The sequence below is a fragment of the Apis florea genome, unplaced genomic scaffold (genome assembly GCF_048593485.1).
Source record: "Apis florea isolate Af1SG1 unplaced genomic scaffold, ASM4859348v1 contig_2897_pilon, whole genome shotgun sequence".
In the NCBI taxonomy this organism is placed as follows: domain Eukaryota; kingdom Metazoa; phylum Arthropoda; class Insecta; order Hymenoptera; family Apidae; genus Apis; species Apis florea.
Window position 1 is genome coordinate 821,500 of NW_028256665.1, and position 24,974 is coordinate 846,473.

Here is a 24,974-nt window from a genome sequence, read left to right on the forward strand (position 1 = left end):
TTTTGAAAAAAATATATTCATATATATTAAATTATCAATATTTATTTATAGTAATTTATATTTTTTATTTGTAAAATTTGTATTAATCTTGCATTTATATAAGATATTTATATAAAAGAAAAATTTAAAAATTCGTTGGCTAAACGAATATCTATATAAGTATATGTAGGTAAAGTAATATAGAATACCGGTAAATATTGGCGCGATTTTCAAATGCATTAAATACTAATAATTAATAATATTAAAAATTATTAGTAATTTTAAGAGTTAATAATATAATTATAAAAAATTCATTATATAAATAAAGAAAATACACATTATTGAAAAAAGTATTTTATTTATTTTACGTTTTTCATTACATTATATTCTCCACATCGCAATTGTATTGTAGCGACATACAGTGATTTTTAAGTTTTTGTTTCTAATTTTTTCGTTATGATGTATGGTTTATAATTTTCCATTAGATATTTTTCATTTGTGAATTAAGATTACTATTAATTTGGAAGTTATGAGCGAAAAATTTGAAATTTAATTTTATATTATATTGCTAATGATAACATTATTTGTAATAGAAGTGGACATGCAGAAAAAAATATACACATACACATAATTAAGCAATTTTTATGTAATAATTGAACTAATTTATAATATTATTGCATTATTTATGTTATTATTAGAGGACAAAATATTTATTAAATAAAATTTAAAATTGCGATGTATATTCAAATATTCTCCTAATTGATAAAAATTAGCAATTGATTGAACTAAAATATAATACAAATTATTTGAATAATCACCATACATTAATCCATTTAAGTTGTCGCAAAAATTTTTATGATATGAAGTGTTGAAAAATATATTATCAAAAAAATCTTTGTTTTTAATGTGTCGAAATTAGTTAAATAAAAAAAATATGTATATATAAACAAAATTTTTGAAATTTTTGTTTAAAATTTGTTTATTTGATAAAGAAAATATTATACTATATTATTTAATGTTTCAAAACAAATTTAATTTTAAAATATTTCATAAATATTACATTGTTTTAATAAGAAGTTTCATATTCTAATGTACATCAATACATATTTATGGTATGTGTAAGAATTATTTTATGTTAGCTAATATGTACCAATGTGTTCTATTGTATTTTAGATATTATTAAACATTGTAATAGCACTTATATACTATACATTGTTATTTGATTTATGATCCTACTTAAGTATTTGTGATTATTAAATATTTTGTGGTAACAGTTATATATGTATTTAAATTTTGTAAACATTTTTATGAAATATATTTAAATATCTTAAAGAATTTTTAATATGTCTATGAATAAATTTACACGTAATTTTATAAAGTCTGATTTATAATAAATTAAGACATAAATCATTATGTTTATTAATACCTAAAATATATTAACTTATTACAATTATTAATTTATGAAAATGCAACTCGAAATTGTAATAGAAAAATGGTATTTCTTTATACAAAATTTTATCAATAATATAATGTTATCTCTTCTAATTTTTTCATTTTATAATTGAAATTATATTTTATAAATTGCACAAGTAAATCTTATATCAAAATAGATTTATTTTTAATCACAAGAGTTTCTGCGACAAACTCTGGATCAGCAATGAATGGTGATAAGTAATTAAAAATGATCTAGCAAATTTCTAACCAGAGTCCGTTTAGAACACAGAATCATATTAAGATAGGCTACTTACATTCTTATTGATTAATAAAAACATAGTACGAATGATGATAACTGAAATGTTGCGAGGTTATGATAGAAACAGAAATTTTCTTATTAACAAAATATGACAAGACAAATGAGTGTTTTTTTATTTTAGTAGACTATTATTATTGAATGTTTCAGCTGCCTCTAGTTTCTGTTGAAGATGCTTCTTCACCTCGCTGTATTTTTAACCATTCAACAAATTCATCAAGCATTACTGGCCCTGTAAAAATATGCATATACTAAATGTATATAATTTAAGAAATATTTATTATCATTATAAACACATTTACACACATGCTCCATCTAAATCATAATTAGATAAATCGTGATTGATTGTACGAGAAAATTCTAAAATGTTGCACCACTGATCTTTATTAATCACTTTGTACTTCGATTGATCTAGGAACTGAGCAAATTGGGTGAATAATGGCCAATGTTTTCCCAAAAGTAATTGTAACATAACTCTTGCTGTTTCCATATCCATACTTCTTTGATCTTTGTCCTAACATATAATTCATAATATTATCTGTATATATATATATATATACATATGTTTACAAAAACTTTAAAGTATTCTTAATATATTACTTACTCTAGCAAAATCATAAGCATATCTGTAAATTCCCTTAAATGTATGTGGATCATTTAATTGATTCCTTAGGTACTCAAGTTTTTGTTGTATTTTACTAATAGAATCACACTGCAAGTCTGAAAGGCCTTTTAACCATTCACTGAGTGTGAAAAAACCCATTTGTCGAGCATTCATTTTATATGCAAGAACAAGCATTACTACATTTTCAGGTTCTACACCTATATCCTCACAAAATTTTTCCATTCCTTCAGGTCCAAGAGTATCTGAATCATCAGGTGTTGTGTATTCCCTAAACCATGTGATACAACGTTTTTGGGAAAAAGATGAAGTGGTAGAAACATCTTCTGTTTTTGTATAACGTCTTGCACTAAAAAAAAATGAATAACATATATAGTATTTGGTATAAAAGAATCTTTTAATATAATTTCAAAAATAAATCATTTAAATAAATTATTTAAATAATAATATTGAAATGTATGAAATGAATATGTTATAATATTTAATTTCATGTTACCATTAATATATACATACAGTATAAATTTGAAATGTTGTAGTGCAATTTACCTAGATGTATGTCTAAGTCTTTTTGATGGGTGCCTTGATATACCCTCCTCATGGGCACTAGGTGACATTTCAATAGTCGTATGATGATTTGTGCTAGAGGGCGCTCTACGCTTGCTGCGTGGCATCCCTCTTTTAACTAAAAAAATAATTTAACATAAATATAAAATATTAAATATTTTAAACTACAATCACTATATTATATTTCATAATCACTATATTATATGATGAATGAAAAAAGTTAATTTTAAGTATAATTTATTAATTTACAATAAAACATTATTAATGAAATTATTAAGAATATATATTTATAGTCATTTTCAAAACTAATTATAATAATTATAGTATATTATACTATATTTATTTAATTTATATAATTTCTCTTTTCTAAATTATACATATATATGTATTAGTTTTAGTTTAATATATAGATATTTTTTTTTTATATTAAGATACTTTTAATTTTATTTGATTAAAAGAATCAAAAATAAAAATTTACAGAATAATCATAATAGATAATATAAAAAAAGATATATGAAAGTAACTTAGAGATGTAATAAAATAATATAAAAAAAATGTGAATAAGTTACTTACCACGCAGCAACAACGTAAGTTATATAAAAGATTAAGAAGATTTAAAGAATCCGTAATATAGCTAGTTTATACTGACATAAATGACATTTCCTTTCAGTCTTAAAAGATCAAGTTTGAGGTTAGGTTCGGCAATTAATCGGAGTATATTGTAATTTTTCGATGTTTTTCACTTTAGCTTTAACCGCTTTGTACATGTGATGTCGGAAATAAACACCTAAGAATTATTAATATATTTTTTAAGATGTACCGATTTTGAATTTTGTCCTTATACAAAAATAGATGAATCAAGTTAAATAATTACACAGCTTATATATGCAAATTATTTTCTGCTGCGATATGAGTCGCATCATAACATTAAATACTTGTAGAAATGTGAATAAATGATTATCATATTATAATGAAATATACAAATGTATAATAAATTGAAAAGACCCTCCCTACCTTGTTCAACGAACCACTAGAACAATTGTATCAGAAATTGTATTTCTCACAGTAAAAAGTCAACATCAATATAAAACTTGCTTTATAGTTTAGTCTATAAAAATAATATTAAACATAGTGCCAGCATGTCATCAAATATTTAACTAATTTATTAATTTGGATATTTTGCACTACCTAAATGCTGTATAGTTAAATAAAATTTTTTTGCACCTCAGTTTTATTTCATTTTATTGCCGTTTTAAGACAGCATGCCTTTTTCGCAGGGATACCAAATGTAGAATTTATATCTCACTATGAACAATTGCAGAAGAAAAGCGAATATTGATGTTTCAATATTAATTTCTATTATTTTAATATGAATGATTTAATTTAATCTAATCTAAAGTAAGTAAAATCTAAAGTAAGTAAAAAACAATTAAATAATTTGTTATATATTAATAATTATAAAAGAAATAATTTGTAAAATATACAAATATAATTTCTAAATTAAGATTAATCTTTTATCGATAAAATAATAAGAATAAATTATAAATTACAAATGAATTAAATAATAGAGATATTATTCAATATATCTTTTGTTTTATTATTAGGATGTTTGTAAACATCTTTACAATTTTGCTATATCATTTTTAATATCATAAAGATTTAAAAATTATTCTATTTCTATAAAATTTTAATATATAAATATAGTAGTATAGTAAATAAATAGAATAATAAGCATTTTCATTGTTCCAATAGATATATATATTTTCCATTTAACGTCCTCGCAACAATTAATTTTTTATTATATATTGATAAAAATAATAAATTCTTTTATTTAATAATTTATTAATTATTTATTTATAATTAAATTTATTTTAAAGTTTATTGAATAATAAATTATTATTTTAAATTAATTTAATATATTACAATATTATGAATCATTATATTATATCAATAAATTATAAATTATTAATAAAAAATTATAAATATTTTATATTAAAAAAAATTCGTTTGATATCTAGAAATAGCTCTGCGGTATTATCGATACATCTGCTGCGTTTGATTTTGATTGCTGAATTAGATGAGAATAGTTTTGTTTCAGCTGTCGTATCATTTAAACGTGTCAAAGTTACGCATACTCGATTATATATGTTATTACTATATACTATAATTTAAAACTATATAAATATAATTTTATAAATTTGCAAATTAAATCTTTGGCTAATTCAAGAGATGGCGCTGAGGGTCAATTTTTATCGTATCTCTATCCTATTATTTTTTCGTCCTTTTTATATGTTTTATATGTTTTATTTGCGATATTCTAGAGATGGCGCTGATTCCATAATTTTTATCCTATTTCTTTTTTCTCATTATTTGTTCTCCTTGTAAAATGTCTTCTATGCAAAATTCATGTGCTCAAGAGATAATTATTAATCGATTAATTTTATTTTGAAAATTTATTTAATCTATCATAAGACGTTTAATAATAATTTTAATCGTTTTGTGTCTTTTGTAATATAGTGTGTTTATTTGTATTATTAACAAGATTTTAAGAAAAATTAAAATATTTTTGTTGTAATACATTGATAGACATGTCAAAGTTGTGATGTATTCTATATTCCGACAACATATTTTATATGAAGTATTAAGAGTTGATGGTACCAGTATATATACAGAGAATAATTATTAAGAATTGCATCGTATTTTTGGTAATATAAGTTGATATTAATTTTTTAATATGCAAATATATATTATGGTGATAGATATATTCACAATTATTATTAATAATATATTCATTTAAAATTGTTTAGTATGTCATTTGAATGATAAAATTGACATATTTTTCGACGATATTTAGACAGTTTGATTTTACAGATGAAATCTTTGGACATGCTCCCGAAAGCCGACATAAAATTGTGACGCATCTTTCGCGATGCGAACAATCGTGAGTGGACGGTCTTTCTCTCGTATGCACGTTGTTCCCGGAGTAACGTTTCATTCATCATTCTGGGCAGCGTGCAGTTTGCGGATTCTGCATTCGTTTCCGGGTGGCGAGCAGTGGCACTTCATTCTTACAGGTTACGTCGGATATGCCGAGAGACAGGTCAAACCAGATGCCGAAGCATTCGAAGCGTGCCAGCTTCCTCCAACGTTCCCTCTTTCCTATTTGTATTTGCCTGAATTTCATGGCCCCGATTTTCCTCGTTAGTCGAGATTCTCCGCTCCCTCCTTCTTTTCCTGTCAGCTCGTCAACGTTGGAATGAAAAAGAAAATATATCTCGCGTCTCTTGGTTCTCATGATATTCCTCGCGTAACGAAGCACCCTGCATATGCTTTCATACAGCAGAATTCATGGACATTAGAAGGAATCAGTTGGCCGTATCATCAAAAAAATATTTTTAAATCAAACACTATCTCATATAATATAACTATCTTATATATTTTATTTCCTCTTTTGGTAGATATTTTATATTCGTATTGCGAGAAATAGTTGGTACATTGCGTTTCCGAAGGAATAAGCAAAGTTTTAAAGTCTGTAATGAATAATTAAACTTTTGCCACACGAGAAAACTTTCCTACATCCTGTATTCCACCAAGGTATTATCCTCTTTTCTCTTAACTCACGATTCTTTTCTATCTGGGCAAACTTTCGTCGCTGTTTTATATATATATATATATATGAATGAAAGAATTTGATCGGAAGTTTAGAATCAAAAGCGAGAAGAAAGTTTGATAGTTTTTATCTAATGTAGGAATAATTGTCTCTTGTAATCTAAAAATTTAATCTTATTCGAACGTTATATAGATTAATATTTCAATTCATTGGAAGACTTGGAAGAAATTCCACTATTGGACTGTATATTTAATTGATCATCCTGACTCTGCTCGTTCGATCGGGTCGTTTCATCACAGAGGAGAAAAATCATATAGATTGCTGTCATCAATCAGAACCCTCCCTCGTTTTTTCCCTCGTTGACGAATTACAAGGAGAATCGTGTTGTAGCAGTGTCGGTGTGTATCCCCCTTGAATATCAACGTCAAAGTCACGACAAGTACGGATTGTTGGGGAAGGGAACGCTTCGCATCTACGAAATTTAAAGGTATCGCCATCCGTTGTCTCGGATAATTAAATGTCTATTGGAAATTCGTCGAGGACGGTAACCTCGTCTATCCTATCGAGAATTGATCGAACGTCTTCCCGTGATCTCGTTGATTGTCTTGAATTACAGGTAGACCCTGCTACCGGCAGATCCATTCTATCATCGCAACGAAACTACTTCTCTACAGCATCGCAGACTTATCGTAACGTTACTTAATCAATCAACCGATATCGATGCCTACTATCCTTGCAGGACCCGGTTCTGATGTTTTTATGGACTACATTTCGCCGAACTAAAATCTGCTTCTGACTTGCATTTGTCATCCTGATTGGTATATAGGTATTTGTGAGCCGGTATTAATGTTAGACGAAACTTTCGTCGCAGCAATTTCTGATTAACTCTCTAACTCAAGTTTTGATATCTCCGATTTTAGGTCGTGGAAAGTTTCCGATAATTTTCAGGATTTGTGGTGAGTTTTAACAGCTGTCACACGATTTCGCGATTTCTTTCTTTCTTTTTTTTTTTTTCAATTCTATCTCGAGGACAGTTGAAGGATAATTAACGGTAAGAAGTTTAAACAGTTTATTTTCTCTCGAAATAAGAATTATATATACGTAACATGTTCAATTTTTCAGTTTTAAGTTTTCCAATCTGAGCTGCAAGAGAAAGGTGGTCGAGCAACAGGGTGATACCGAAACTTGGCAAAATTCACTGGCCAGGATTTGTTCTCTTTTGAGGAGATTCTTTTCTAGATATACTCTGTCCGTTTTGGGCAAAACACGTCTTTTATGACGACAGTGAATTATATACCGCCACGCTATCCTGATAATAGCCCATTTCGTTTCGTGTCGTCACAGTCGGTGTGTACTTTTGTTCGTGTAAGGTGTTTCCGTGTGTGAATTGAAGCTATTTTCGCAGCCACTTAAGAATATTGTTCCACACAATTCGCACATGTTCGTAACTGTGCTGCAACTTCTTCAACGAAGATGTAAAATTGCTTTACCAAAAGCAAAAATAATTAGGGAAAAATATTTAGATACACTTCTGGTCCACGCCTTTGTCAATCGTGGATTATTTTATCAAAGAATTCGTAGAAAGTATCTTTTTTCATCTACAATAAAATAAAGTTTCGTTTGTCGAGACAAAATTTTACCATTTATGGAAAAATTGCTTGCGAAAAAATGGCTGGCCATCGGATTTTCATAAAATTATGAGCAAATAGATCGATTCGTTTTATATGATCGACACGTCTGTCATAGATTCTGGCGGGTAGTTGACAGGAAAATCGTAAAATGTCGTGGTAAGGGTTACCAGTAAATCCTGCCGTTGTTGGCATTGATGAATTGTTAAAAGCCTCTCTGAATATTCGACAGCAAAATGGAGAATACATGTTTTGTTCTGGATGTGCAGCTGTGCTTGTCGAAATCGTATCGTGACAACCGACCTCTGACTGCCTCTTGCCGCGGTTTAAAATCGTAGCCACCCATCCGCAAGCTAATTTCGAAATCCGACTCTCCCGCATATTGATAAATTCTACATGTTTATATGTCTGCTCGCATTTTTACGCGATCTCGAAGCGGTTTGTTTATTAACGTAAAATGCAAAGTTCCCTATTCATCATGGCAGAGATCGCGTAATCGACGAGCGATGCTCGAGCCTCAACCCTTTGATTTATTTCACTGGATATTGGATTGTATTTGTATAGAGTCTTGATTCTGATAATCAGTTTTATCTTCATAACGCTGCAGTCAGAAACACGATAATTATGTAACATCAATTTTCGATATCTATATCTGAACTTGTATAAACTCGTATTTGTATTTATTGTTTTCAAACGAGGAATCAGTTATAATCAGCAATTAATATCCCTCGTTCATCTCTTGTTAACTTTATCGCTTCCAGAGATTACAAAAGATTTGATAGTTGTACGTGAAAATTTAGTTCGTCCTATAAAAGACTTATTGTTGAGAATGTTTGAAATTAACGATAGAATTAAATTAACGAACGATATTTATGAGTTGATATCGAATCTTGCAAAAACTGCTTCTTTAAGGATCAATTCTATTTTTAATGAAAATATTATATTACCAAATGTTAGCGATTATAAAACGAATTATTTATCATTTTATATAAAATTTATCCGTAAAAGAAATAAAAAAAAAAAAAAAGAAATATCTATGATAATTTTCAAGTAAAATGATAAGATGTGCAAAAGATCGATTAAAAGTATGCATGTTAATTTCCATGTTCATTCACTCGTGGAACCAATAAATCAAGATGAGATTGGATTTACGATCATGGAGAAAGTAGCCACGTATATATAGGCCAACCTGAAAAGTTTCCACTCGTCAAGGTCTGACACCGATTTGCCTATAAAATCTCGCAGAAAAAAAAGTGAAAATAGTCTCTCGGCGGCTTTATATGGTTTCGTGCATGCAAAATGGTCTGATTCGTCGAGGTGTACAATGATTTCTGGGACGGAAAAAAAAAAAAAAAAAAAAAAAGGAAGAGGGACGAATCGATTTCTTGATGTTAAAAAAGCGAGGTATCCCGGAATAGACCGCAATTGTTGAAAATTCCAATTCCGTTTGAAGTATGCCGGATGATCGAGAATATAATGGAACGGAAGACAGAAAATAAATTGACTGTAATTTTTTTTTTTTTTGCAGAATTCGGTGAAATATTACATTGGAAAACGAAGAAATTTGAAGAAATGAAGGATATTTTCGTAAAAGGATTCTTAATCTGGATTTTTTATTCTAACATGGATTTACAACTAATTGATTTTAATTCTTAATCATTGGCGTATTTATACTTGTGGTATGTAAATTCGAATATATACAGAGTATTTTGAATAAATTGGGAAAATTTTATTTCAAGAAACATATTTTTTTTTTTATAATAACGAGTCGATTCATCTCTTTTGTTTCTAGGCATACAAGATGGATTGATATAGATCATAATTAGACAAATTCAATTTTTTCGCTTAACTTTTGCTAAATTATTTATTTTGAAATTATACGAAATCGTATACTCGATACTGATATATTTCACTGATATTCGTATTGTTCAAAATAAGCATTTCGTATGCGCACAAATTAACATGATTTTATTAATCACGTTCATTGAATATCAGTAATTTCATTGTTTGTTACGTCAACTGTTCAAGTGTATCAGATTTTTCATTTAAATTCATCCTCCATTTCATACCATTCTATAGAAATAAATTTAAAGGGAATAAATCATATCATAAAGCCATAGATTTGATTTTTTTTTACTCATGGAGCAAAAAAAAGTTTCGTTGGACGACGATATTATGTTTTGATATCATTGACTTGCAGATGAATGTCGTCAACTAGGTCGATGTTTTATTCTTATCTGTACATAATACAATATAAAAATCACATAGCGATGAATAGATTATCTCGATGAAAATAAAAGAATAATCTTTTAACGCAATAACTGGACGTATTGATAGTTCGTACTTCGACAGTACAATAGTAGTGAATTGTTTATCTAACATTTTTTTTTATTTTTTATATTTCAGGAATGAAATATGCTGACAAAGTTTGTCGGTTTGTTCACGAAACACATCGTATATTGGATTCAAAAGTGATGTTCGTTGTGTAGGAATACGAGATGGTTGTCAGATCTTTTATTTTTTAACGTTTTACCAGAACTGCATGGTGGTACCGAATTCACACTGGCTAGGCAATTTTGACAAACCTTTTACATATAATACGAATGTAGTAATATTGATGTTAGAGTTATTGAATTCTATTTTTTTTCTTTTTTATTTAGAAATAAATAGATTAAATAAGTCAAAAAACTATTGTAGCCATAATTGCTAAGAATGTGATATTAAGTGGATATTAGTGAAGATGGAGTAACAAAAGGAAAAAATGATTAAGTGGAACAGTTGGAACATAAAAGACTGTATAGACCATTAAATATACAGTAAAAGCAAAAATTCTCTGTATTATTCCGTGTAACGTAAGAGATGAGGTTAATCTCTTGAACTGGACGCAAATTTTTGTTGGGAAACAAACGAGGTAATAAATTGTAGGAACACGAGCTATAATTATGGATAATACCATAATGCTGGTTAAGTGGGTGTAGGAAGTAACATATTACAGGTGAATGTTGCACATTCGAAATTGGAATTTATGGTCAGCGAATAGCGTACATTGTTAAATCAAACATGTACCTAATAAATAAATCGATACGGTGTTAATTTCAATATACAATTAAAGTATGGATAATACAATTAATATTGGGATAAAAGATACATTGAATTTTTGATAAACTAAATACATGCTTGAAACAAAATGAGAAATTATATATATCGAGGAACGAATATATAAATTTTTCTGAAATTTTGACTTTTCCTTTAAATTATTTCGATATTATTACCTTGTAAGTTGTCGCGTTTATAAACGTTCATATGAAATGCTTTACACCGAATATCAGCATGTCAAAATGCAGGAAGTGTCTACTGCTGAATTTAACGCGACTAAATTGCATCCGGTGTACGATATATCTCTTTCTTTTTAAGTTTATATATATCACAGCAACGCTTTGCACTGCGTCAAATATACGGATCTAAATGCATTCCGATTTGTTCATAAATCGGAAAAATTCCAAAGTTCAAGTAAATTTAAACGGATACTTACTTTAACGATCGATATTAAAGAGAATATATTAAGAAAATATATTAAAACGATTAAAGATTTGTCTTAAAAAATTATTAATTCAATTATTTTAGTAACTCCCAGTATAGAATGAAGAATATTAAATGTTTTATTCATACGGTTTATACAAAAATTTAATCTATATATCATTTATTTTATATTCAAGCAGTATTTTAACGCTGTATACTATAAGAATATTAATTCTTGAGAATAAAATTCATCAATTTTATTGGAGAATATTTTATATTCTGTTTGTGCAATGTTTTCCTAACTATTGCCATTTTAAACGTGGGAAAAGTTCATTGTAAATTCATGGATTTTATAAAAACCGATAAAAATTATATGAAAAAAAAAAAAAGAAAAAAAGGAAAAAAATTAACACGTTTATGGGCATACGATTGTAACAATTGTTATTAGACAATTCGAAATTTTCGAGTTTGCGTATCGTTTATATTTTATTGCATTAATTCTGCGTTATGTCCATGTATCATAACGCCGGCTATCTGTATTTATCGTATACCCTGTATCGGACTATAATTTTCTCGCATAAATTTTATGTCAAATTTATGATACTGTGTTCACAGTGAAGAGAACTAAATCGTCTAACGGCGAACATGTATCCGTTATAACACGCGCAACTTATTTACCCGCGATGTTTACGCGTGTGTTATTAAAAATTGCGAGAATACATTCCTTCACGATCCTTTTTACGCTATATTTTCCCGATACGGTTCACTTTTTCTGGTTCAATTACTTTAATTTCCAATGGATTTTCCGGTCCAATTCGCGTTCGCGAGGAATACGAAGTCAGTTTAATGCAATAATTTATGAGAAACGATATTTAAAACTTGACAGGGATACGGTTTTATTAAAAAGTTTATTTCAAAACTTTTTGATAATTCTATTTTTAGTAAATTCTTAATATTTTACAATATTATACCAATTAATAATAACATTGTTACAATAAATATTTAGTTTCTCCTATACGTATAGATATTTTAAAATTAAATCAATCCATTTTACAAAATTAATAACGAGCGTGATTTTATTCCTAAAGTTTTTATCGTGACCTATTTTAGATAAAAATAATCGTTCGATTAAATTATTTTCATAATTTTTATTTTAAATAATTAAGTCAGGTTAAGTGTAAATTGCGATTGCCTCTTTCTGTTATAAAATATAATAAAAATACAAATTATAATAAATTGTAAAACAAAAGATTGAAAAATGTAAAACGTGGAATATCTCTTCAATATTTCAATAGATAAAATTGTAGTTGTTTTAAAATAACTCGTAATATAACATAGTGATACGAATAGATTACAAATTAGATTAAAAAGACGTTGAATTAAATCAAAATACAATTGTAATATTATGCTATTTTATGGTTTTCGACTTGTATCCATGATCATGTGTTCGGTTCATTGCACCTGGCAATAACAGCTGATGGAGCGTAGCGATCACATGTAGTTTGTTCACTTTGGTTTAATACTGATACAAATCAGGCTTATAACGAGGGCAGTCCGAATTGTGTTATGCATCAGTACAAGCATCGTTTCTGGCTCATTTTGATTTACGACGCTCGTTACTTGGCAAATTCATCGTCATGTTTCCCATGAAAATGATAAAGAATCGTAGCTATTTGATCATTATTATAGTATTTTTAACTCTTTTCAATTTCAAAGGTTTTCATTATAAATATGATACATCAATTATTTACCTGAAATAAATCAAAACATCTATTAGAAATTGTTGTATGATACTTTTTCTACAGAATCAAATCTATACAAATATATCTTGATGTGATCAATTGATAATTTATTTATATCTATATCAAAAAATATCATCGAATTTTATCTTGTATTTGAAGAATTGTATATAATATTTTTTTTACATTTTTTCTAAATTTTTGATAAATTCCATATGTAAAATATTTCGATCTGCGCCAATGAATAAGATGAACTGTTGCAATATGTAGAGTAAGAAGTGTGTATATTTGGAGGCGATAGGTGGGAGAAGGATAGGGTGTGTGGTAGGGACGTTGGTGTATGGCGGTGCTATCAGTATCAGTGTGCCACGGCGCAACCGGACAGGCGTTTCGTGATGGGGGTGGCTGGATAGAAGCGCCTAACGGTAGCTGAGTCGTATGATCCCTTCATTCGGGTTCGCACGGCTACCGTCGTCTACTCTCGGTTCTCCGTGTTTCGAAGAATTTATCGAAACGGTTGTGCCACTGCGCTCGCATTCGTCTGCGCGAGCTTTACTCATTTTCGCGCGTGCAACTTTCTTTCTCGAGTTTTTTTATTCCGTCATTTTTAGCGTTCCGTTTCCGCGCATTCCTCATTCTTACGCGCTTTACGATGATGTTCGACTGTTATTTAATGTATTTGTTCTTGATGATAATTGCGATTCGTTTATTCGAAAATTCTCGAGGAAAATTTATCTTTATACGTGTATAATTTTTTTTATTCGATATTCGATGAAAAATAAACATAAGTGATTGAATAGTGTTTGTAGTGATTCTGCCAATATTCTTCTGGAACGAAGTGTATTACTGATCACGTGTCAATTTTCATAATTTTACAACGAATTTTTAATTAATAAATTCTATGTTTTAAAAATGTTTAAAAAAATTATTATAATTTTTATTTTATATAATAATTTTGATTAACGAAACGAATGTATTATGTAAAATTGGAAAAGGAAAAAGAATTTGGTGTCTAATAGTTCATCAACGATTCCGGTGGTTTGCTTAGTTCCGTTAGTTTCCCGCGATTTTCGTAGTTAGTGTCATGGACGTCTCCCTCGTGCATTTTTTAAAAGTGTGAACTGTGAGTGGAAATACATGATTATTAAAATACGAACACGTGAGATACATTTGGAAATTAAACACTTAACAAACAAAAGCAATTGTTGCTAGATTTTAAGTAAATAAAGACTTTGAATGCATCGGATCAAAAGCTTTGATCATGTGTCTATAAAATACTGTAGTCGCCAATGATACATCGGAAAAAAAATTCAGTGTGACTATGTCGCTTCTATTGAATAGAATTCGGTTCTATGATAGATGATATTGTGATAAATCAGTGAATAAACGAAGAATGACATAAATCGTGGATCGATCGCGAGTGAATATCGTAAACGTTACCAATACGAACCAATATTCAATGTTGTGTGATTGAAGTGACGTAATGTACGTTTAACATAACCTATATACCAACATCTTCATGAACGTTGTCTTTAAACAAGATACGTGTAATCGATGCTACAAACGTATAATAATCATCGAATTGAAATTTAATAAAAGATTCTTAAATTTCGCGATAAGTGTTCAAAATGTTTGATTCATTAGGACCGACTGGTTCTTTGATTAGACGAGACAATCCTAGCAACTTGAAACCAATTAAGAGTTTGAAACCACTTTCCTGAGCGAATCTACTAATTAAAGCGGGTCATTTAGTATTCTACTGGAAAATCGGTTAATGTCGCCATGCTGGAGAGATCGAAGTAGTTACGTTTATACGTTTGAGTGGTGTTTGCGTTCGAATATACGGCAATAGATCGGAGGAACAGCCAGGAATCGACGAGTCGTTTTTTTCACGACTGACGTTTACTTGGCACAGAAATATTCGTCGAAAGAGGGAATGAAGGGCCATCCAGACAGCACGTAGGGACTGGCCCTTCTCATTTTCGGAGATGTGGCGCTATCTACAATACACTATCTTCGGGCTTACCGTCGTCCTGCTGACGATTCATGAGATAGTCTTCGTGCAAGCTGGCGAACAAGGTAAAGACATTTTATTTTATCGTATCTTATCTTTCGTAAGGAAATTTTAAGGAAATTTTTAATTACTAAAAAATAGCGATAAAATAGAAAAATGGTGTAATGCTTCGAAAGCAATTAGTCGAAAATTTGATAGAAAGAAAATAATCGGACTATGAATACTTATTTTATTTCATTGATCGATAATTGAACGCGGAATATTGGAAGTTGCACGTTTTTCCGATGTTTGTGCATTCATACGAACTAACAATTAATGCTCCATTGAATTCTGCGGTTAACATTTTCTGTTCTGAAATTTTTTTCATTGTCGCTATGATTTTAATTCTATAACGTATAAAACTATATAAACTAACATATAGAAAGATTGAACTGACACTGCAATTGAAAGGTACAAAATTTGAATATTGATGATTGATCTATCTATCATTAAAAATTCATGAAATTAGGAAGGAAAAATAAAAAGAATTATATTAATTAAACGATTTTATGAAAATTATTAAACGCCATTGAAAAATTAACATGCCTACATAAAATATATTTATATATAACCTAATTGTGCAAAGTAATGCAAATATAGAACGAGCAACTTTACCATTAACCTTTTTAACTTTTTTCTTCGAGAAATATTTTCATTTACTTCATTTATTTTAATTATTATTATTAATTGTATTGACATCAACAATTAACTGATAAATTTGAATTAGTTCTCGTAATTGCTGCGAAACTTTTGTCGTTTGATCGAACGGTTTCCAATATTTTACAGTATTCGTTTCGCATGTATCCATAGTTATCGCGAAGTGTGTAAGACATCGACAGTAATGCAATTTCCTTCTGTCAGGAATGTTATTTATCAAAAATTTCTTTTTCATATCATAAATACGTGTATCGGCTCTTCGTTCTTGATAAAATAGATGATATTGTATCGTTGATTCATTTCTTTCACATTTCTAAATGAAACAGTTTTTACCACTCGACGATAATTTTTTGTGCGAAATTAAGGTTCTCTCGATTATCTTTATCGTATCTTATCGACGCATTTTTTCATTTTCTTCTGAAACATAAAAATCTAATCAGATTTTATATCAAATTATTAATTTTCGATGACACGGATAAAATTCTTTCATATATTGCAATTTATCGTAAAATATCGAAGAAGAATTTTGAATCGATAAATTTTATCGATTAAAAATTTTCATTTTCTAGCAACATTTTCTATTATATCTTTATCTCATGATTCTGTTTGGTCAGCATTATAATTTCACTAATAGAATTAGCTGTAAATCGTTTTAATGTTTAAACTTGTGACTTCGCAGCAGGTATAGCTGGTTTTGATAAACCACAATGCGTGAACGAGAGTATGCATGGTTTGTATGTACGTTGCCGCGTTTTAGCGCAATGTAAATTGTAATGGCTTTACAGTTTCATAACAAAGTTATACATACAATGTATTCAACTACATGAATTATAAATATTCGCATAGTTTGCGCAACGAAATTGAAATCGATATTTCCTCTTATCAATTTTATCGAAGATTTTCAATTCGTTATTTACTTTTTTGTTTTTTCCAAGCAAAATTTTCTTGTAACACGTCATCGAAAGGTTTGATTTTATACGGGACTCAGACAATAGATAACATGTCACGTTTTTTGCGAGTTTCAACTTTTTATTCCTAGTAGATTTATTTGTTGCATTTGGTTACAACAATACAATTCAATTATTTTATATTAAACGTTATTATATTTTTATTCAATTCTCGTCAACTTTGTTTCGCATTATTATTCGATCAAATGATTTATCCATCCACAAAAGCATTGAATCTTTTTTTTTCTACCTCTCAGATTTTGTTGCCGAGTATTTTCTAACTCAATGTATCGTAACGAATGTGATTCGTAGCAATTCTTTCGCAGCTGTACACTAAAGTTAAGTGAATGGGATCGCTTTAAGCCGGCGAATTTTTACGAATCGATCAAATCTGCGTTCGGTATCGCTTTGTTCGTGTGTGAATGCAATCGAATCGTATTGTGATGTTCTCATCGTGTACTACCACGATCGACCGCTAAAAAATGTATTAGCCCTTTGTCCATTTCTATTTTTCTTGCTGGGATAAACCTCGATTCACGTCTATTTTTTAATTTTTTCTTTATTTTTTAATCGCTCGCACACGAATCGGCGATGCAAATACATGTAGAATCGAGAACAATTTGAATCTAATACGTTCGATTCTCTGGAAACCAGAGAATCCATACAACTTTCATCTCGTAAAAGCCATCGTTTTGGCTAAGCAATATTTCTGAGAACAAAATACATAGTTTCTGAGTAGACAATACACAATAACTAGAATATTTTGAAATGCACCCACCAAGTTATATACTTGTATGTGATCTCATAACCTACATTTTGGATTTGTACAAAATCCCGTAGAAAGCTTTGCAAATAGGTACGCGTCTTACTCGTATCTACTATAGAATACAAATTATATTTTACATACGAGTTTGCCCTAAATACATACATACTTCGCGTAATAACTTTACACAGAACTGAATAATAATCTTAGATCATAGATCTTGCGACGAATGACTAAGTTTTTCGTATTTTTAATGCCGCTTTTGTATATTATATTGTATGAAATACGAAATAGGTTAAATTTAGGAATACATTCTGTTTACGGGATTGTTTATTTATGTCTTTTCACGATTTATATTTTTTTTGAAAATCCTGTGATAAACGTCATAAAATATTCGATTATTTTGCGTATGAAAGGAATAGAAATTGAAAACATAAAATATAAATCAACTTTTTGAAACGGGGAAAACCGAGTTGAGAAAAAATAAAAACGAAGTTAGTAAAGTTAAAACAATACTTCCTTTGATATAAATTTTAATCTATTTTCTGTTCACGCCTAATCGCACCATTTTCCCCGATATCTAACGTTTTAATTTAATAATCGACACCGAAATTCGATTATTTAAACCAAACATTATGCCCACTCTATTAAGCATAATTGTTGCGTTAAAATGTTAACGGCGGAAAATGATATCGATATCGATCACGAGGGGAAAAAGGGGAGAAAAGGATCGGGCAAGGTGAAATTTCACAATGGTGTGTGGCTGACTCTTGGTCAATTAATTTCGCTCCATTACACGAGCCAAGCGGAAGATTAATAAACTTCGCCTCGTCACGCTCGTAACGCGTGCCAGCTTAGTTTACCTTGGAGTTTATCTACCAGTGAGCATAAATGCTCGCAATTTGTTCACGCTTCTACCAGATTCTACCGGGATAATAGAAATTTCATCGTACAACTGATGTTCTAACTCTTGCTTTGCGGCTTTAAAAAATTAATCCCTTCCATCTTCTTCCTAATTCTTTCATTACCACTAATTTGATTCGAATCTTTTTACAAGAGCGAATTTACGCGCGAATGTGACTTGATCTAATACGTAAAGCGTATCGATTAATTAGAACGAATTTGTTCTATACTATAAGTTTTCCCGCCCTATCTTTGAAGATTAAGTCGAGTTCAGGCACAGTTATGGGGCTAACTTACGTCAAATGAAAAAAGTTTTATTCCGTGAAGCTTGGATACGAAAGTTTTCCGGTTGTATATTTGATTATATCACGTCACGGTATCTTCTTTCCCACGCAGATATTTCGTCCGAGTAATTCGTAACTTTCCTTCCCCGAATTGCGTTTCAACAACCGAGTCTCGCGATAAAACCGCGTTCAATTCGAATCTTTTCGAGAGTTCTCCTCTCCTTTCGTTCGATCGGACGAGAGTGATCGGCGAGTGTTTCTTCCACGTCTAAAATTGGATCGTTTAGTCGGGGTTGGCGATTGTTCGCCAGATTGTCGACGCTATCCAACCAGTGGTTTCCGAGATTCATGAACGCTTCGTGCGATCTCCGCTGTGTATCCTTGCATCGAAGTAAGTCGAGGATAGAGAGAGCGGAAATTAGACACTTGACCCCCGTTGGACAATGTGTTTCCGCGCATTCGATCGAGACAGAATTGAATAATTTGGCAAAGATGGAAATAAAATTTTCACGTTGAAAATTTCCCTCTACGAATTTTCTCCCATTTCGCTCTCGATTCCTCGTCCTTGACGGAGGATGCAAATTTTATTCTTCTAGTATTCCGACTTTTTAGCGCGAATAAAAATATAATTTTGGAAGAAAAATAGACTAAAAGGAATCGAGAAAGTGTCCAATATATTAAAAAAAGTTAAGACACAATTTTCTAAGCCTATAAGGAAGCTTATTATGCAAGCGAATACGGGTGAAAGCTTGTTTAACTTTTCCTACGCAATAATACGAGAGAGAGAGAGAGAGAGAGAGAGAGTTTCTCCGTTTCACATTTCTGAAACACGCAGCCACAAATTATCCCGGATAATCCAACTTTGACGTCCGATAACTATTTTCTTCTTCATACTTCCTTGCGTTCCTTTCGAAGCTTACGTATGCTCGAGAATGCTTAACAAGTTTGAACATAAAAGCGACTTTAACTTTTTCCTGTATTTCATTTTTTCCCATTATACGTACCAGTTGATCGAATCAAACTTTTATAATGAGGATTTATACATCGTATAGTATACGTCGACTCGAGCCAATATTATATTCTACGCAGGATATACACAACAGGATGGGAACTCTATCAAAATTTTTATTATAACGGGAAGACTCGATCTATTCGTTGTCGTGTTTTTTCTTCTAATCGTACGGAATGAAACGCGCGGGCTCGCTACACGTCACAGATAAGAGGTGTATCCGAGATTCGCTCCATCTTGGTAGATCCTCCGGGTGATTAGAGAGTTCAGACACGAGTCTACGAAATCTAGATCGTACATCGTTCGTCCGTAATCTTTGCCGTAATCTTCCCTACGCCAATTTTGAGGGGGCGGATTATTGCTTGTACTTAACACACGTGCGTGGCATAAGAATCGTTAATTACGGTAGCAGATGAAAATAGGCCTATAATTATGAGCTTCTACTAGGAGGCGTTTAATGGTTAGCCGCATGATACAATTAGAAGGTTCGCTACAATCCATCGCATCCGTGATTACAATCTGACCGTTGTTTCAACGATAATGAATGATACGTGTGTGATGTATATATATATATATATATATCTCTGTACCTGTGCATTTGCGTTGGAAGCATCGGAGCATTCATTTTTGTAATTGCGTGTAGCTGGTTTGGCTTAACGAAATTTCGTTCAATTTACGAACGTGCCAGATATTCTATCGATTAATCCTAAAATAACAGATATTTGTTTATACGTTTGTATAATCGTTGATAATTCGCATTAATATTCGAGCGTAATTTGCAACTTTCTACGTACGAGAGACATACAACGGGTGAATGGAATTTAAGGAATAAAATGAAATTAACGAAAAATTTCGACGCTTTCGATTTTGAAATTATTCCGATGGCAGGAATAACCGTAAGCTATCGCGATAGAATTACAGAGAGACGAGATATTTGTCGCGGTAACCGTCCTAGTTTTATCATTGAACAGAAAGTAATTATAGCTCGTAACAATGATCACGATTCGAATGAATACGCTTCCATTTCTATCCTTCAAACTTATCCCTAAAACTTCAACCTAATTTTTCGTTAGGATCTCCAACTTTCCCGCAAACTCGTAACACGACGAAATGTTTCCAAGATTTTCTCGGAGTTGCAAGCTATTTCCGATGATACGGGCTTTATGGAAAATGCATATGACACTTTTACGCCGTTGATATGCGCATTCGCAGGGTTTTACGTTGGCATAAATCGTCGTTGAAGATCGGTCTAAGAGCTATATATTTTCGCGCTTGATCCTTATTATTAAACGTTACATTATTGATTTTATTCGAGAGGCGCGATTCTTCGAGTTAATTCAATAATCGATGGAAATGAAAAACATAGGAGGGGGAGATTTAAAGAAAATTCGTGCGGTTATTTTAAATTCTTTCTTACTTTATAAATTCTTCTCTCGTTCGAATAAATAGTAACGAATTTCCCACACTGTTCGCTCTTTTAATTCTCGCACGTGTTCAGAAACGTTTAATCATAGAGGGCAGGTCGATAATTATCTCTTCTTTGACGTCCATCAACGTTTAAAGATTCATCCCGATCCGTATAATACGTATATGACGTTCCTTTCGGTTTTCATTTAATCTCCATTAGCAGTAATGATCGCGGCTAGTCCATTACAGCCGAGCGGATGCAACGCGCCACATAATTTTCATTTTTCCCCGTCCTCCTCCTCCTCCTTTCTTTTTTTTTTTTTTTCTTCTTTTTTCTTTACTCTTCACCCTTCTCCCTTTTTCTTATACCCAAGCTTTTGTACCTCCTTCCCTTTCCGCTCCTCCTTCCTTCCCTTCGTTTCGAGGACGTAGGTGGTCGTAACCGAGGCAAAAAGATCGTTACGGGTAATGGGGTTGGGCTTAGCTTTTATCTCCTTTACCTTCTCTCCGCCCCGATATAACCCGATTCAGCTGTCTAAGTCACGACTAGTCACGGGATCCTCTCCAATACACCCTTTCGTGACGTTTACTCCGGATAATTACGCGGGCATTACGCTCCCAATCCAATTCGACGCGAGTATCGTCGGTTCGATCCCCTTCAAGCAATCCTCCAGCAAGCAAACGTTTCCATTTTTTTATATCACTTGCCTCGGCTCAGTTTCAGTCCGATCGAAAGGAACGACGATTAACGGAAAACGCGATCGCGATTCACAAATGACTTGGAACGCGTTGAATCTTTTACGCGTTCCACAACTTTTCCACGAGTTCCAATATAACGCCGCTATCGAGTTCTCTATCGCGATGCAACCCTCCCTCCAAAGTTCCACCAGTTTTATTCGCGCCCGTAATGTCATCCGTACTTCTTCTCCTTAAACTCCAGCTTACTTGTTACGAAGTTGACCGTCGATTGTCATGCTTCTTCCTTTCTCGAAACGCGTTTGTAACTTCCGCGTAACGGGGACCGTTGTTATCAATTTTTCCCTCCTACTTTTCGCTGGACAAGAAGAGAGATTTTCAAGAACGAAACTCTTTCGCGAGTGATATTTAACGAGTGAAGAGTATCATACGCCATTTTTTTCGTTCTTCCTTCGTTCCAACCTTCGTATTGCGTTTCTTCTGCCGGTGTGAAAAAGAATGAAAATGAAAGAGAGAAAAAAAAAAAAAAAGAAAAAAAAAGGAAAAATTCGAAATACATCAAGATACGTTGAAAGAGGCTTTTTCAAGTCAAAGGGATATCTCGCTCCAGTTGGCTCGATAGAAAGTGTACCAAAACATTTTATACTTCGGTTGTTTCACTGGTTACTGGGAAAGGTAACATTTTACTTACATGCTTTTTTCTCTTTCTTCTTCTTTTTTTTTGCATCGTCTCGAAAAGAGAGGGGAAAAAAAAAAATACCTTCGAAAAAATCGAAAACCACGTTAAATTTACCATAGATAGTTTTGCAGAGGAATAATATTTGTTCGAATATTCGAACAATAATATCTCCTTCGTCGATCGATCGAGATTTTATAAGAAAACTTATAAAATATCGGAAACAAGGGAGAAGTTTATGGTAAATTACGAGGCGTTAGGTTAGCTCGGATCGGTGGTTAATTACCTTCGGTCTTTCGCGGACGAGCTTCTTCTTCCCTTTGCGTGACGTAATTACTCATCGTACCTAATCCTGGTCTGTAAATATTTGCGCTATCGCGTAAGCGAATCGTTCCGATGCTTCTCCTTATTTCGACCCGTTTGTGCTTCCATTCCCCTTGGATTTCTAGATCTCGTGATTACACGCGTCACTCGAGATTAATTGGTCACGCGTATTACCCTTTCCCAAGGATAAGTTACTGCGAGCCGAGTGTTTCGTAATATAACGATCGGATGTATTTGTTCCAATTATTTCCATTGATTAAATTGTTAAATGGCCGATGAACGAAACGCCATTTTGTGTAAATCGCGAAAGATCGAGATGAGGTGGATTGTCTTAATCCTTTGTATTTATTTTTAAGAAAGTTATCAATCAAGTAACAAGAGTGTAATTATATTATACATATATTTGCTAATAATATATGTATAATGATGAAGTATAGGATGAAGAGTATACGGCGATACACGAGTGCAAAGGGTAAATATCGATAGTCTCTCCGGAGTGTCTGGTGGGACGTGTGATATTTGTCTGGTTAGCTTACGATCGAGACGCGATGTTGTCCGACGAATTTCTGTTTTTGATTTGCGAATTCGGATCGCGTGCATATTCTCGATACGTGATGAAATTCGTTTAAAATTATTCAGAGGATCGAACGACCCAATTACGATATTAGCAATCTTGAATTCAATCGAATACTCGCGCGGTTCGACGAATAAAATACGAAACCAAACCGGAGAAGCCGAGAGCTGCTGTAATATTCTAATATCATTTCCTATGGATTCAATTTGCGATACGAACGCAAGATACGGATACGGATCGATATTCCATCGAAATTTGATCCAGGCTTGATCGAAATTGTACCTAGTCTACGTCAATGATTCCAATTTTTCCTCCTCGAGACGATAAAAGTATCGGATTGTTAACAACGAGCGAAAAAACTCGAGAGGGAGGAAGAGGCGAGTCACTTCCGTTAAGGCGTTTTCTAAGATTTATAAGTCCATTTGCGTACGCCGTTTATCATTTCGGTTAGCATTTATCCGCCATTTCGATATCTCGACTTTTATCTTCACCTCAAACGGAAACAAGTATAGGTGCTCGATAGATAAAAGGGATAGTAGCAGTTTGCGTATTCCTTTTTTCGTGTTATTGGCGCAAGCAGTATATCACGCGATCATGGACGGGAGTTTCGTAGCGGACAGTGACAAAGTTTAATTTATTATTTCGCGATATCGCAACCCCGTTGTTTTAAGATTCGCGTCAATTTATCGCTGCAACTCGCGTTTCAACGTTGCGAAGCTGGTACTGCGCTTTTCCTTTCGTGTTTTTTTTTTTTCTTCTTTTTTTTTTCTACCTCCGAGCAGGTAAAGTTCGAAATTGATTGCGAGTTTAAACCGTTTTTTCTTTTAACGAAATTCCGAGCTTCGAGATATTTCAGTGTAACAATCGGGTAAAGCCATCCAATGGTTTTCTACCGTTCGAAAGTATCGTATTAACGTTGTTGAAATAACGCTTAGCGGCGGTAAAAAATTTTCGATCGCCGCCGAGAAAAGAGGCGATCGTAAGATCGCGATTCGGAAAAATGTATAATAGTATAAAAAAGAATCGGAGGAAAAATTTTCTGATTAAAAGGGAAGGAAGGGTATTGAAACGAAAACGATTCAACTCGATTCAACAGTTCGATATTTCCATTCGTGAAACAGATTTTCAAGCCAAGAGGGGGGAGGAAAAAAGCCAGGTTTATTTTATATATCTTTCATCGACGAGAAAAGTTATTTGGATCTCAATGCCTCCATCCATTTTTCCCGCGGGTGGAGCGAGATTTAATTTTTCTCGGTCGAGATATCGAACG

At 31.7% G+C, this 24,974-nt stretch overlaps 2 protein-coding genes and 1 long non-coding RNA gene across 6 annotated transcripts in view; 2 read left to right on the forward strand and 1 right to left on the reverse strand.

Moving 5' to 3' along the window:
• Positions 1-317: 317 nt before the first annotated feature.
• SCCRO4 (DCN1-like protein SCCRO4) lies at positions 318-4,243 on the reverse strand. Of its 3 annotated transcripts, none has more exons than XM_012491701.3 (6): positions 3,930-4,243; positions 3,489-3,702; positions 2,898-3,033; positions 2,334-2,700; positions 2,036-2,243; positions 318-1,961 (listed from the first exon to the last, which is right to left on the reverse strand). In XM_012491701.3, exons 3-6 carry the CDS (start codon positions 3,020-3,022, stop codon positions 1,876-1,878), a joined length of 786 nt encoding a protein of 261 aa, XP_012347155.2. In that variant the 5' UTR covers positions 3,023-3,033; positions 3,489-3,702; positions 3,930-4,243; the 3' UTR covers positions 318-1,875. The 3 variants fall into 3 exon arrangements, with proteins under 3 accessions (XP_012347155.2, XP_086763592.1, XP_086763594.1); XM_086907466.1 differs by having other exon boundaries at positions 3,790-3,956; XM_086907468.1 differs by lacking the exon at positions 3,489-3,702 and having other exon boundaries at positions 3,930-4,179.
• Positions 4,244-5,270: 1,027 nt separating this feature from the next.
• Positions 5,271-9,364, forward strand: LOC147657702 (uncharacterized). Its single transcript, XR_015291955.1, has 7 exons — positions 5,271-5,620; positions 5,787-5,856; positions 5,990-6,290; positions 6,374-6,509; positions 6,718-7,012; positions 7,142-7,351; positions 7,446-9,364. It is a non-coding gene; the product is annotated as an uncharacterized LOC147657702 (long non-coding RNA).
• Positions 9,365-14,397: 5,033 nt separating this feature from the next.
• The window catches only part of LOC100870080 (alkaline phosphatase), a 186,861-nt gene continuing 176,284 nt past the window's right edge, over positions 14,398-24,974 (forward strand). For both annotated transcript variants that reach the window (XM_086907472.1, XM_031918988.2), the window contains exon 1: positions 14,398-15,490. In XM_086907472.1, the coding sequence (XP_086763598.1) occupies positions 15,400-15,490 (91 nt within the window). In that variant the 5' untranslated portion in view covers positions 14,398-15,399. The remainder of the gene's footprint in view (positions 15,491-24,974) is intronic.

Coding starts and splice junctions, on each gene's coding strand:
- SCCRO4 (XM_012491701.3), bottom strand. CDS start 3,022: ATGCCACGCAGCAAGCGTAGAGCGCCCTCTAGCACAAATCATCATACG. Junction 2,701..2,897: donor AGACTTAGACATACATCTAG/GTAAATTGCACT, acceptor ATTTTTTTTTAG/TGCAAGACGTTATACAAAAA. Junction 1,962..2,035: donor TTATGATTTAGATGGAGCAT/GTGTGTAAATGT, acceptor ATATTTTTACAG/GGCCAGTAATGCTTGATGAA.